Source organism: Equus quagga, chromosome 13 (genome assembly GCF_021613505.1).
Source record: "Equus quagga isolate Etosha38 chromosome 13, UCLA_HA_Equagga_1.0, whole genome shotgun sequence".
In the NCBI taxonomy this organism is placed as follows: Eukaryota; Metazoa; Chordata; class Mammalia; order Perissodactyla; family Equidae; genus Equus; species Equus quagga.
In genome coordinates this window covers 81,479,803-81,495,688 of record NC_060279.1, presented here as the reverse complement: position 1 = coordinate 81,495,688, position 15,886 = coordinate 81,479,803, and the positions used below count along the sequence as shown (strand labels likewise).

The 15,886-nt window shown below is 43.7% G+C and overlaps 1 protein-coding gene across 1 annotated transcript; it reads right to left on the bottom strand.

Moving 5' to 3' along the window:
- Window positions 1–419: 419 nt before the first annotated feature.
- Window positions 420–14,511, bottom strand: LOC124249296 (zinc finger protein 345-like). The gene is made up of 3 exons (XM_046680159.1): window positions 14,099–14,511; window positions 10,911–11,037; window positions 420–3,962 (listed from the first exon to the last, which is right to left on the bottom strand). Exons 1-3 carry the CDS (start codon window positions 14,129–14,131, stop codon window positions 1,894–1,896), a joined length of 2,229 nt encoding a protein of 742 aa, XP_046536115.1. The 5' UTR covers window positions 14,132–14,511; the 3' UTR covers window positions 420–1,893.
- Window positions 14,512–15,886: the final 1,375 nt, after the last annotated feature.

Below are 15,886 nucleotides of genomic sequence, written 5' to 3'. Positions count from 1 at the left end.
ACCCAGCTCTAGAGATAAGACTCAGGGGTATGATCCAGCCACTTGAATCTGACACTTGTCCACTGTGTGAACCTGGAGAACCCACTTCTTATCGCTGACCCTGGATTTCTGCAGCAATACGATACTTTCCACTTCACCATGTTGTTGTGAGAATTAAAAATAAAATACTCATGGGGCTGGCCCCGTGGCCGAGTGGTTAAGTTCGCACACTCTGCTGCAGGCTGCCGTTTCATTGGTTAGAATCCTGGGCACGGACATGGCAATGCTCATCAAACCACGCTGAGGCAGTGTCCCACATGCCACAACTAGAAGGCCCCACAATGAAGAATATACAACTATGTACCAGGGGGCTTTGGGGAGAAAAAAAATAATAAAATCTTAAAAAATAAATTAATTAATTAAATAAAATACTCAAAAAGTAAGAACTCAGCATGTTTGTTACTTTTATTGATCCTCAGGGAGGCCAAGGTCAATGCAGTCATCACCTGCATCTCACAGTCAGTGAACTGAGCCTCCAGGAGCTCCAGCAAGGTACTCAAACATTCCCTGGTGGGGAACCCACACCAAACCTCACTACCCCACAGCCCCCTCCCGCCTGAGGGAATAAAGGGGTGCCCTGCCCCGTGATTGTCACTGCACACAGGTGGAGAGAATAGGTGCAGCTGCTGCGCAGTGAATGGGCACCTTGACTCTTGACCTCTTCCAATAGCCCAGGCGCAGGGTCACCTCTAGTTCCCATTTCATACAGGAGGAAACTGAGGCTCAGAAGGGGGTCATTGTCTATAAGCTCCAGTGATGAATGGAGACCTGAGAGTCAAACTCCGGCACCTTGGGGGTGTCTGATCACTGCCCTCCCCATTCCCTCCCCGTGGGGCTTTGAACACCCAATCTATCCTGATACCATCAGGGCCTCCATCTGCTCTGACCCACCAATGATAAACCAGGAAAATGAACAAACACTACAAGGTAAGACTTTATAGCATTATTGAATGTCTGAAATTAAGAAACAAATGGAAAATATGTTAACAGTGCAAATTAGTATTAAAAAAATACGGTATTTGTACCCATTACATTGTGCACAGCATAAAAAATCTTAAAGAAAATTAGGATATATTCTTCCAGTACTGAAAATAATTATTCCATTATAAAAGGAGGTCAGTCATGTATTTGAGAATGAAATTCCAACATACACCTTCGTTGCTTCACAGCCCTATTTGCCAAAGAAAAGGATAGTAGCCAAAGTTCATAAAAGAATAAGCAAAAGATATTAGCGGACATTTTATCACAAACATACAGATAGTAAATGAACATCTGAAAAACTGCTCATCAGGAATCCTTAGGGAAATGCAATTAAAACAACAATGAAATAGCACAAAAAAGGTAGTAAAAAGGCCAAATTAAAAATGATTCACCACATCTGGTACAGCATAAGGACTTTCTACACCGTGAATTCTCCAGTGTTGAATGAGAGTGGAGATTTAGGAAATCATTTTCGACATTCCCTGCACTCATTAGGCTTGACGCAGTATCAACAATCGATGTGAAGCGAACACAGTCCCTTAGCTAAAGAATTTTCCACATTTGCTTGACTCATAAGAACTTGATCCAGTGTCAAGTCTCTCATGTTGACAGAGTGCAGAGCTTTGGGTTAAACATTTCCCACACTGGGTGCGCTCATAAACCCTTACTCTAGTGTGAACGCTCCAGTGTTGAATGTCAAGCTAAAGACAAAACATTTTCCACATTCACTATGCTCATAAAGCCTTTACCCAGTGTGGACTCTCTGGTGTTTACTAAATTGGGAACTATCCGTAAATGATTGCCCACATTCAGTGCACTCATAAGGCCTTTCTCCAGTGTGAACTCTCTGTTGTTTACTGCAATGTGAACTACTCATGAAAGATCTCCCACATTCACTGTATTTATAAGGCCTTTTCCTGTGTGAATTTTCTGATGTTGAGTAAGCGTCCAGTTACTGCTGTAAGATTTCCCACATTCACTACACTCAAAAGGCCTCTCTCCAGTGTGAACTCGCTGGTGTTTTTTGAGTTGGGAATGATCCCTAAATGATTTCCCACATTCACTGCACCTATAAGGCCTTTCACCTGTATGAATTCTCCGGTGTTTTGCGAGCGTCGAGCTACTGGTATAAGATTTCCCACATACACTACACTCAAAAGGCCTTTCTCCAGTGTGAACTGTCTGGTGCTTTTTGAGCTGGGAACGATCCCTAAATGATTTCCCACATTCAGTGCACTCATAATTCTTTTCTCCAGTGTGAACTCTCTGGTGTTCACTGAGATGTGAATTACGCCGGAAGGATTTTCCACATTCCCCACACTTATAAGGTCTTTCTCCTGTGTGAATTCTTCGGTGTCGAGTAAGGGTCGGTCTAATGGCATATGATTTCCCACAGTCAATACACTCATAAGGTCTTGAACCGGTGTGAATACTCTCATGACAACGAAGGCTCACACTAGACCTAAAACATTTCCCACATTCACTACATCTATACGGCTTTTCTCCAGTGTGAAATCTCCAGTGACGAATGAGATGAGAATTTACTCTAAAGGATTTTCCACATTCACTGCACTCATAAGGCCTTTCTCCAGTGTGAACTCTCTGATGATCACGAAGGGTGCTCCTAAGGCTGAAAGATTTTCCACATTCACTGCACTCATATGGCCTCTCTCCTGTGTGAACTCGCTGGTGTACAACAAGATTGGATCTTATGATAAAAGATTTCCCACATTCACTGCATTCATAAGGCTTTTCTCCTGTGTGAACTCGTTGGTGTTTAACAAGATGGCATCTTTCTATAAAGGATTTCCCACAATCATTGCACTTATAAGGTCTTTCTCCTGTGTGAACTTTCTCATGATAACGGAGGGTCTGCCTAATGGTGAAACATTTCCCACATTTACTACACTCATATGATCTCTCTCCTGTGTGAACTAGTTGGTGTCTAACAAGATGACATCTTTGGATAAAAGATTTCCCACATTCACTGCATTCATAAGGCCTTTCTCCTGTGTGAACTCTCTGATGATCACTGAGGTTGGAACCAGATGAAAAAGATTTCCCACATTCACCACATTCATAAGACCTTTTTCCAACATGCACTGTCTGGTGTTGATTGAGGTAAGATAGACGGCTAAAGGATTTCCAACATTCACTGCACTCATAAGGCCTTTTTCCTGTGTGTACTCTCTGGTGTAGAATTAGTCTTGAGCTGTTGGTAAATGACTTCCCACATATACTGCATTGAAAAGGCCTCCTTCCTGTATGTACTCTCCGGTGGAGAATGAGTACCAAGCTTTTGGTAAAAGATTTCCCACAATCACTGCATTCATAAGACCTTTCTCCAGTGTGAACTCTCCAGTGTACAATGAGGTAACATTTTCTTCTAAAAGATATCCCACACTCAGTGCACTTATAACGCCTTTCTCCTGTGTGAACTGTTCGTTGTTGAATAAGGATAGATCCACAGCAAAAAGACTGCACACATTCACTGCACAAGTAACAACTTTCTCCAGAGTGACTTCTCCAGAGATAAATAAGGATAGATTTTTGGTTAAAGGATTGTCCACATTTGCTGCATTTGTACTGCCTTGCTCCAGAATGAATTCTTCGATGCTGACTAAAGGCTGAGGTTCGCCTAAAAGATTTGCCACATTCTCTACACACATGAAGCCTTCCTCCAGCGTGGACTCTCTGGTGAACAACAAATGAGGATCTGTACCTGAATGCTTTCCCACATTCATGGCACACAAAACACTGTCTTCCAGTGTGCACACCCTTGTCCTGAACAAGCGTGTGCTTCGGCCTGAAGCCTTTCTTGCATTCAGCCCAGGCATAATCACTTTTTCTCAGACCTGCCTTGGGAGTCCTGTCCTGTGACACACCTACAGAAATGCTGTGTTCAAAGGGAGCCTCCACATCTTCTGCTCCATTCCAGCAACCTAGACACAAAGAAACCGTGGTGAAGTACATGCTGACTTTAGACGGAGGAGGAACCCCATTACAAATATGTTTCTATGACATCTAACAAGGAATCTAAGGAATGCTTTTCCAGTTAAAGGAGTTGGAATCTTGTTAGGGAAGTGCCTACTGGGCATTACTGGGCCCATGAGGCAAAAGAATGGTAGACACCTCACCAAAGAAGGACGCAAGGACAGGGTGTGACACAAAACAAGACACGTATTTTATAACTTGTTTCTTTGCAAAAGGATTCCTGCAAGACCTTTAGTGCTAGCGACATGAGGCTGTGTAGAAGCATGTGTCCAAACCCAGGAAAAAACAACTGCAATATAATAACTGGTGTTCAAGGCAGCAGACATTTGCACAATGATTACACAGCTGGTCCCTCCCTAGAGCCCAAACTGCCACACCCCACACAGCCAATGACCTTGCAACCAACCCAAGGTGAAGGTCTTTCCCAACCAAAACCAGCCCCCGAAGATTGGAAGAGGTGACCGATTCATCAAATGCAGAGACATCAACAAAAGGTTATAAGGAACACAAAAACATCAAGGGAACATAAAATCACCAAAGAAGCAGAGTGAGTTTCCAGCAAGTGAACCCAAAGAAACACATATCTACACACTGCTGGACAATGAATTCAAAATAATTGTTTTAAGGAAGCTCAGTAAGAGCCAAGAAAATAGACAGACAACTCACTGAAATTAGCAAAACAATAAATGATCAAGAAATTCAGATATACAAATTTAAAAAATTAAACAAATTCCAGACCTGAAGAATGCAAAGAATGAAATGAAAAATGCAATAGGGAGTGTCAATTTTCACTTTGATCAAGCAGGTGAAAATGTGTGACCTCAAATCAAGTCATTTCAATCATCCAGTCAATGGAGAAAAAAGACAGAAGAAAAACTATAGGATGCCAACAGGAGAAATAATATTTGCTTTATAGGAGTGCCACTAGGACAAGTGAGGGGAAAAGGAGCAGAAAGCTTATTTAAAGAAATAACGGCTGGAAATTTCCCAAATCAGAAGAGGGATGTGGACATCCAGGTATATGGTGCTCATAAGTCCCCATACAGATTCAATCTAAAGATATCTTCAGCAAGACAGTATAATAAAACTTTCAAAAATCAAAGACAAAGAGAATTTCAAAAGCAGAAAGAGAAAAGAAACTTATTGCATACATGGGAACACCTATAAGGCTGCAAGTGGATTTCTCAGCTAAATCAGGCTGACACAGAGAGAGTGCAATAATAAATTCAATAAATTAAAGGAAAAAAATGTCAAACAAGAATGCTTTATCCACAAAGCTGTCCTTCAAAAATGAAGGAGGGAGAAAGATTTTCCTAGACAAAGAAAAGCTGAGTGAGTTCATCACCACTGAACCTGCCTTACCAGAAATGCTAAAGACAGTTCTTCAAGCTGGAATGAAAAGACACTAATTAGAAAGATGAAAGCACGTGAAAATACAAAGCACAGTGGTAAAGGCAAGTAGATAGTCAAATTCAGAATACACCAATACTGTAATATGGTGGCATGTAAATCACCTACCTCTGCTATAAAGGATAAAAGACAAGAGGATTAAAAAGAACCACAGCCACAATAATTTCTTGATGGTTATACAATATAAAAAGATATAAAATGTGACATCAAAAAGATAAAATTCAGGGGGGTGAGATACCAAAAGTGTACTTTTTATGCGATTGATGTTAAGTTGCTATCAGATTAAAACAGACTGCTTTAAGATGCTTGAAAATCTCATGGTAATCACAAAGCCAAAACCTACAATAGATAAAGAGAAAGGAATCAGACCATACCACTATGGAAAATTATCAAATCACAAAGAGAGCAAGAGAGGAAAAAGAGACTATAAAATAGCCAGAAAACAATTAACAAGATGGCAATCAAGTCCTTACAAAATTCTCCAACCAAAAGATACACACTGGCTAACCAGAGAAATAAAACAGGACTCAATTACATGTTGCCTACAAGAGTCACACTTTAGTTACAAGGACACAAATAAGCTGAAAGTGAAGGAATCCAAAAAATTATTCCATGTAAACGGAAACCAAAAGAGAATAACTTACAAGATTTTTAACTCAAAAGGTGTCACAGAAAACAAAGAACATCACTATATAATGATAAAGGGGACAATTCACCTAGAGGATGTAACAATTATAAGTATATATGCACCCAACATCGAAGCAGCTAAATATATTAACATATTGGAAGGTAGAAATGACAGTTACAAACTACTAATAGCCAACTTCAATACACATCTTTCCAGAATGAGTAGATCATCCAGATAGAAAATCAATAAGGAAATGTTTGACTTGAACTACACTTCAGACCAAATGGACCTAACATATACAGAACATTCCATCCAACTATAGCAGAATACACATTCTTCTCAAGTGGACAGAACATTCTCTGGGACAGATCATATGTTAGGTGACAAAACAAATCTAAACAGACTTAAGACTGAAATCATATCAAGAATCTTATCTGACTACAAAGGGGTGAAACGAGAAATTAGTAATAAGATGAAAGCTGGAACATTCAAGAATATGTGGACATTAAAGAACACTCCTGAACAATCAGTCTGATAAAGAAAAAAATCAAAATTTAAAATAAAATTATCCTGAGACAAACGAAAATGGAAAGAAGACAGGCTAAAACTTATGAAAAGCACCAAAAGCAGTTCTAATAGTAAAGTTTACAACAAGCAATGCCTACTTTGAGGAAAAACAAACATCTCAAATTATTAACCTACCCTTACACCATAAGGAACTAGAAAAAGAACAACAAATGAGGTCCAAATTAGGGGGAAGAAAGGAAAAGAACAAAGATCAGAGCAGAAACAAATGAAATACAGACTAGAAAAACAAAGAAAAGTAGCAACAAAACTAAGAATTGGTTTTTGAAAAGAAACAAAACCAAAAAACCTTTAGCCAGACTATCTTAGAAAAGAGAGAAGACTCAAGTCAGAACTAAAACAAGAGACATTAAAATTGACATGATAGAAACACAAACATCTTAAGAGACTACTATCAAGTGGATTAACTAGAAGAAGTGGGAAAACTCCTAGAAACATACAATCTATCAAGACTGAATCATAAAGAAACAGAAAATCTGAATAGACCAATAACAAGTAAAGACACTGAATCAATCAAAATTCTCCCAATAAAGAAAAGCCCAGGACCAGATAGATTCACTGGCCAATTCCACCAAAGATTTTAAGGAGAACTGAATGTCAATCCTTCCTCAACTCTTCCAAAACATTGAAGAGGAAGGAAAACATCCAAACTCAATTTTCAAGGCCAGCATTATCCTGATACCAAAGCAAGATAAGGACTACAAGAAAATTAAATTACAGGCCAATATAGTTGATGAACATAGAAGAAAAATCCTCAACAAGATACTAGCAAACCAAATTCAACAGCATGTTCAAAGAATCTGACACTATGATCAAGTGCGATTTAGGATAAGGGATGCTCCATCATATGCAAAGCAACAAATGGGACACCATATTAACAGAATGAAGGATAAAAATCACATGATTGCTATGAGATGCAAAAAAGCACTTAATAAATTTGAGCATACTTTCATGTTAAAAACTTTCAAGAAATCAGGTGTAGAAAGTCTATGATATTGAGGTACATCAATATAATAAAGGCCGTATACGATAAGCCCACACGACCATCATAGTGAATGGTTAAAAGCTAAAAGCTTTTCTTCTAAAAGGAGGAACAAGACAAGGATGCCCACTCTCCTCACTTCTACTTCACATAGTTCTGGAAGACCTAGCCAGAACACTTAGGCAAGAAAAGGAAAAGGCAGCGAAATCACAAAAAAGGAAGTAAAACCGTCTGTGATCTTAAGATAGAAGACATGATCTTAGAGAGAGAAAATCCCAGACTCCAACAAAAAACTCTTACAACTAGGAAACAAATTCAGGAAGGTTGCAGGATACAAAATCAACATAAAAAATCAGTTGTGTTTCTATACACTCACAGTGAAATTCTGAATAAGAAACTGAAAGCAGGTGCACTGACAATATCATCAAAAACAATTAAATACAGGGGCCAGCCCAGTGGTGCAGTGGTTAAGTGCACATGTTCCGCTGTGACAGCCCGGGGTTCGCCAGTTTGGATCCCGAGTGTGGACATGGCACCACTTGGCAAGCCATGCTGTGGCAGGCATCCCACATATAAAGTAGAGGAAGATGGGCACGGATGTTAGCTCAGGGCCAGTCTTCCTCAGCAAAAAGAGGAGGATTGGCAGCAGATGTTAGCTCAGGGCTAAGAATCCTCAAAAAGAAAAAAAAACAATTAAATACATACAAATAAATTTAACCAAGGAGGTGAAAGAGCTAGACTCTGAAAACTATAAGACACTGATGAAGGAAAGCGAAGACACAAATAAACGGAAAGATATCCCATGTTCTTGGATTGGAAGAATTAATACTGTTAAAATGCCCGTATTCTCCAATGTGATGTACAGACCCAATCAATGGAATTTTTCACAGAAATAGCAAAGGAATCCGAAAATGCATATGGAACCACAAATGATCTCAAATAGCCAAAGCCATCTTGAGCAAGAAGATCAAAGCTGGAGCTATCACACTTCCTGATTTGAAACTATATTAGGAAGCTATAGGAATCAAAATAGTGTGATACTGGCATAAAAACACATGCACTAAGGAATGGAACAAAATACAGAGCCCTGAAGAAGTCCCAGCCATATATGGTGAATTACTCTTTGACAGGGGTGCCAAGACCACACTATGGGGAAAATATAGTCTCCTCAATAAACAGTGTTGGATAAACTGGATATTCACATGCAAAAAGATGAAACTGGAGCCCTTTCTTCCATTACTAAAAATAACGAAGTCAAAATAGATTAAAGAGTTAAAGGTGAGACATGAAAATGTAAAATCTCTTGAAAAAACACAGAGAATAAGCTATTTGTAGTGGTCTTGGCAATGATTTTTTGGATATGACACTAGAAGTCCAGGGAAAAAACATCAAAAGTAAACAAGTGGAATGACATCAAATTAAAAACCTTCTGCACAGCAAAAGAAACAATCAACAAAATGAAAAGGAACGTACAGAATGGGAGAAAATATTTGCAAGCCACTGGTCGCATAAACAGATAACAGTTTTAAAGATTTTATTTTTATTTTTTTCTTTTTCTCCCTAAAGCCCCCTGGTACATAGTTGTATATTTTAATTGTGTGTCCTTCTAGTTGTGGCATGTGGGATGCCGCCTCAACGTGGCCTGACGAGCAGTGCCATGTCCGCGCCCAGGCTCTGAACCAGCTAAACCCCAGGCCGATGAAGCGGAGCGCACACTTAACCACTCAACCACGGGGCCAGCCCCAGATAATAGTTTTAAAATATAAGGTACTCATATGACTCAAAAGCGAAGAACAATCCGAGTAAAACACAGGCAAAGGATCTGAGTAGACATTTTTTCCAAATTTGATATACAAATGGCTATTGGATATATGAAAAACTGCTCTTCCTTACAGGAAAATGTAAATCAGGAATAAGGAAAATGTAAGTCCAAACCACGAAATATTACCTCATACCTTAGGATGACCATCATCAAAAAGAGGAGAGGTAAGTGTTGGGAAGGGTGTGGAGAGAATGGAACCCTTGGACACTGTTCTTTGGAATGGAAATTGGTAGAGCGATTATGAAAGTTCCTCCAAATATTCAAATAGAATTACCATATGATCCAGCAATCCCATTTCTTCGAATACATCTGAAGGAAATGAAATCAGAATGTGGAAGAGATAATCTGCCCTCTCATTTCACTGAAGCATTATTCACAATACACAAGACAGGGAAACAACCTCAATGTCCATAAATGAATACATGGACAAAAAAAGTGTGATGTACACACACACACACACACACACCCCCCCCCTGAAGTATTATTCAGCCTTAAAAAAGAAGGAAATCCTGCCATATGTGACAGTATGGGTGAATCTGGAGCGAATCTGGAGCTGAGTGAAATAAGCTGGTCAGAGAAAGACAAATACTGTATGATATCACTTATAAATGAACTGTGAAACACACACACACAAAACATTGAACTCATAGACAGTCGAACGCCAGGGGCTGAGAAATGGGAAAAATGTGGAACTGTTCATCAAACAGTACAAACGTTCAGTTTTCAGATGAAGAAGATCTGAAAACATAATGTACAACATGGTGACTACAGTTAATAATACTGTACTTTACACTTGAAATTTACTGGGAGAGTATATCTGAAGTGTTCTTACCAAAAAAAGAAGTACCTATATGAGGTGATGGAGATGCTCATTAACTTGACTATGTAATTATTTCATAATGCATACATATATGAAATCAACACACTGTACACTTTAAATATATACCACTTAATAGAACAACAACGCTGGAACAAAAAAGAAAGGAAAAGAAAAGACAGCTACACTAAACACTACACACCATGCAAGAGAGTCTTAAAATGTAGACCATGGTCCAGGTAAGTAGTGACCATGACAATGCCTGCAATTCCAGGCACAGACAGGTAGTAGGAAACGTCAGAAAAAGGAAAGGAACAAATCCTGTCACACACACAGAAGTGCTATGGCGCTGGACATGGTCACTTGGCCAGGGAGAGGGCAAGTAAGGCGCCATCCAATAGACTAGCCTCACTGCAAGACTACTGACCTGGAATCCTTCCCTGTGTGGGCTCAGTACAGAGCATATTAGGGCTGCAGGGGAGAGAAGAGGGCAGTGCACACACCCAGCCCTAGCAACACAGCACCACCCAGAAAGCTGGGGAAGCAAGTAGTGCCCACTGTCAACATGTGAGAACAAAGCAGCCCCAAGGGAAAGGGGGATGAGATGGGATACAGAGCCTAGTCCAGGTCACGGGGAGGGAGAGGGCCTTACCCAGTGAGGATATGAGTGCAAAGTTCTCCAGCATCACATCGTGGTACAAGTCCCTCTGAGCTTCACCAAGGAGCCTCCACTCCTCCCAGGAGAAGTACACAGCAACGTCTCCAAAGGTCATACTCTCCTGTCAAGATGGGGATAGAGGAAACCATGAACTTTCTCTCTCAGAACCCACAGGCCCTCACCTCGCACATCTACTCCACACACTTCCTCCTCCAGAGCTCCCCACCTCAAAGAAGATACCAGACCCTGCTGCCACTGATAGCCGCTCTCCTCAGGGTCCCAATCATCACTGTGTTCAGCCCTCAGAAATAACAGGCAGGGCGACACATAGATGCCATTCAAGCTCTGGGCCTGGCCGGCAGGGCCCCATCCCTCCTGTCAAGCAATTCCCCTACATCTTCCAGAGTGTAGCTACAAGACACAGCTAAACGTGGGCTCATGCTTCACCCCTAAGTCCCCACTACACAGGCCTTGGGGCCCTCAGCTCACACCACCTATGTAAATGCAAACCATGATGGAGACACACGCTCTCACGTCTTCAGTCCCCACAGCTCTGCTACCTCCCTGGCCTACAATACAGGCATCTCCCTGCGCTCACCCATGGACGTGGCACATGGCACCCAGAGAGCGCTTCACAAACTCAAACACAATCCAGTACCTTCCCAGTCCTCGGATGGATCCCACAGCCAGGGAAAGCCCCAGATGCTGCTTTGAAGGCCTCCCCACCTGCCTCTGATCCTTGCTTCAAGATCAGCCACCCAGAACCACATGTGAATTTCAGATACCCATGACCCTTTTCCACTTCTGTCATGCACTTTCTGTCCCCTCAGGAGCCACAATCTGCCTCTCCCCACTTAATCTTCCTTAAAACCCCAGCCCTTAAAGTCTCCCTGCCAGGCATAGTGACTCTCACAACTGACTACATTCATCCCAGATCTTACCCACCAGCAAGACTCGAACAGCCCAGACCCCATCAGGGCTCAACACACAATTCTAGTGAATGTGAACAGTAGTGAATTCGCAGGAGCCCCAGTCTCACTGTCAACTTGTCTCATTTACTCCTCTGCCTCTGAAGTCATCTCCCACCGACTCATCCCATGGAAGCCTTGGCCACCTGCCAGATCATGATCTCTCCCACACCCTTCCATGGCCACGGCCCTCCCTCACCTGTGTTTCTCATACTCAGGAACCTCAACCAGGTGCTAAGCAACAGAACCATTCCTCAGCATGCACCCCAGTCTTTCTGAATCGCTAACAGCATTATCACTATATCCCGCGTTCCACTTCTTAAATGTGACCACAGCTCCGCCCGGGTCCACACAAGAGCCACAATAGCCATTTGAAAGTCTCCATCCTGAACCCCTCCCCAGATTTCCATACGTGTCTCCAGATGCCCTCTTGATGCCTCTGCTCACTGTTCTCTGAAACATGTCAGACTCTTAAGAGGGCCCAAATATAATTTCTGATATTCACAAGGAAAATAAACCTACCAACAACTTCCACATCCCACTTGATGGAGCTTCCACCCCTTCAGCAGCTACAACCCAAAACCCTGGAGTCATCCCTAACCTCTCCCACAACTTTGTTGCTTTAGTGCCATTGAGTCAATTCAGACTCGTAGCGACCCTGTGTACAGCAGGGCAGAACCCTGCCCAGTATTTTTTGTGCCATCTTCTCATCTTCCAGACCATATCAGACAATATTCTGCTGCTAGTCACAGAGTTCTCATGCCCAGTTTTTTTGGAAATGGGTAGCCAGATCCTTCTTCCTATTTTGTCACAATCTGGAAGCTCTGCTGCAACCTATCCACCTTGGGTGACTCTGTTGGTATGTGACATACTGGTGGCCTAGCTTTCAGCATCACACCGACAAGCAGCTGCCATAATATGACATGTGACAAAAACGTGGTGTGGTTCCCTGACAGCAAAACAAACCCAGGTTGCAGCAGTGAGACACCAAATCTTAACCGCTGGACCACCAGAGCTGGCCCTCCCTCAACTACAACATCCAAAAGTCAACTTGGCCCTTCTTCAAAAATGGACCTAGAATCCAAACTTTTCTCCCACCTCCGTGGCCACAACTCTGGTCCATCAGTACAGGGTTTATAGCAGTAGCCTCCTCCTGGGCTCTTGCATCCTCCCTTAACCCACAGTCTGTGCTCTTCTCTGCAGCCAGATGGAGCCTCCTAAGACCTGGCTAAGATCACCTACCTCCTCTTATCCAGACCTCTCATTATGTCCATAATAGACACCTAACTCCTGGGCAGCCACATTAAGGCCTCATCACTCATCTACCCACCCCAACCTGTGTTCTTCACAGAAAGAATGGAGACCTGCTGTCCCTTGTCTCCAGCTCAGTCACACCTCCAAGCATTTGCACACGCTGCTATCAGTTCCTGGGATAACCTTCTACACCTGTTTATACTAGTAACCAGAAATTGCAACACCTCTGTGACCCTCGGCCTGCACTCAGGACACAGGGTTTGGGGGTATCCTCAGGGTCCCCGCACCCGAGAGCTGTGAACGCAGCAAGGGAAGAGTCTCAAGACGCCATAATCACGGACACCACACGGCTGGTGTTAGTACCACCGAGGGGCTGGGACACCCTCTACTTCCCTGTGCAGGCTCCGTAAGTGCTTTTTCCTGTCCCAGAACCTCTGGGGAGAGGCAGGCCACCACGTCTGGACCCCGCCCCGCCCTGCGACCCGGTGACCTCGGCTTCACTCACTGACCTCCGGGCCTCAGTCCTCAGAGCTGCCTCGGACCAGCTCTGCGCCCTCGGACCAGGACTCCGCTCCCTGCGCCTCCCCGGCCTCCTCACCCCTTCCCGTCCGTTCTCTCCGAGCAGCTCCTGGACAACTTTTTAAACCCGAAAACGCACCGTGTCCCTCTCTGTTCACAGCCCTCCCGGCTCCGGGCCCTCGGACTGAAGGAGCAGCCCCTCCCCTGCCAGTCCAGGGGGGACCCCACCTCACACTGTTCCCTGCGGACACAACGCGGCCCCGGGTCCCCTCGGCCCGGGAACCTCGCCCGCAGCCCGGCCCCCGCCCGCAACCACAGGCCCCACGAGCGCCTCCCCGGCCCGGCCCCGGGGCCTGGGCTGCAGGCCCGGGAGCAGCGCCCGCCCGAGGGCTGGAGCTCGGGCTGCGCTGCGGGCGGGGCGGCCCGGAGCCGAGCGCTCACCTGAGCCGGCTCCCTCCGCGCGGCCGCCGCCATCGGCCTCAGGGGCGGCGCGGGGCCGGGAGCGGCGGGAGACGAGGCGCCGGGCGCGGCGCTCCCTGGCCCGGGCCTGGCGCGGGGCCCCGGGCGGCGTCGCCGAGCCTCAGAGCCGCCTGGGCCGCGGGGACGGCGCCTCCTCTCGCGCCTCCCCGTCCGTCCCCTCAAGCCCGACCCGGCGCTCCGGAGCCTCCGACGGAGTGAGCTGACCAGAGAAGCCAAAATGACCGCGATGGATGTGAGGGCGACTTGGCTCACTAGGTGGGTGTCCCCTTCCTCCCTCGCTGCTCCATGACTACAACCTTCCCTCTAGGAGGACCGTCCTCTAGCAAGCGGAGCCCGGCAGGGGCGAGACCCGATAAAACCTCCAAAGAAAAGGACCGCCGTCAGCAGGTGGCCGGAAGTCCCGCCCCGACGGGATGTGCTCACACGGAAACGCCTATTCTGGTCCCTCATTGGCTCATCTTGGGCGTCCCCTCTGCAGAAACACTTAAGGGCAAATAGTTGAAATAGTCAAAAAAATCTTAATAGACCTCAGTCCTTTTGAACATAGCAGATTATTTTAACAAAACATAAAGATTTTCTGTCTTTTAGGTAGACTTACTCAAAAATAAAGAAAAGCCTTTTATAACCTCTTTATTGAGAGCAGACTAGAAGTTTAAGAAAATTCTCTCTTGTAAGAGGAAGAAAACCAAATTTTAATTTTTTGCAACAGCTTACTTTTTACGTTAAAACTTATTTACTTAATTAGATTTACTTCAGTCTTAGCCAACTTGACCATGCATCTTTGCTTGAATACAAAGATGTTTTCCTTATTTTTAGTAGCTTTAATTACATATATTAATTAGAATTTTTAACCTCTACAGACTAGTGAAAACTAAAAAGGTAAGCAATTATGAACAGTTTCACATTAGCGTTCTGTGGCTTGGCCAATTTATAAATACATTTTATAATTTCTAGAAACATGTTACTTCATGGTACAATTTTTAAATAAAAATACAAGACATATTTACTAATAGACCCAAACATCTTTTAGTTTCTTTGTAATAAGCTAAAAGTAGATAAACTTATACATGCGTAATGATAATGTTTCAATCATGTAGATACTCAGTGAATTTTTATCATTTAATTTCTCCTAGCAAAATTTCAAAGTTTCAAAGAGAGATTTTAAGTTATCTTACACGTGATAACACATAAGAAGTTTCCCTTGGGGCTGACCCCGTGGCCAAGTGGTTAAGTTCGTGCGCTCCACTGCAGGTAGCCCAGTGTTTCGTCGGTTCGAATCCTTGGTGCGGACATGGCACTGCCCATCAAGCCATGCTGAGGAGGTGTCCCACATGCCACAACTAGAAGGACCCACAACTAAGAACACACAACTATGTACGGGGGGGGGGGGGGGTTTGGGGGGAAAAAGGAAAAAAAAAGTCTTTAAAAAAAAAGAAAAATGTTTACCTAAAACTTTTTTTTTCTTTTAAAGATTTTATTTTTCCTTTTTCTCCCCAAAGTCCCTGTAGGGCCTGGGCCTTCCTTGCTCAGCAGAAAACCCCAGGCCCATTGCAACCATGTGTCCTTCCGGCTCCCTTCTGGGCAGGCAGCCCAGCTACGGGAATTTGTAACGATTTGGGCCTGACCAGTCTGGATCCTCACTTATCCCATGAAAGAACAGCGCATCTGACCGGGACACAGAGCCTCTCCATGGGAGCTTCTGTTCTGGGAACGCTAGTCATACCAAGGACAGCCCTTTGGCAAGCATGC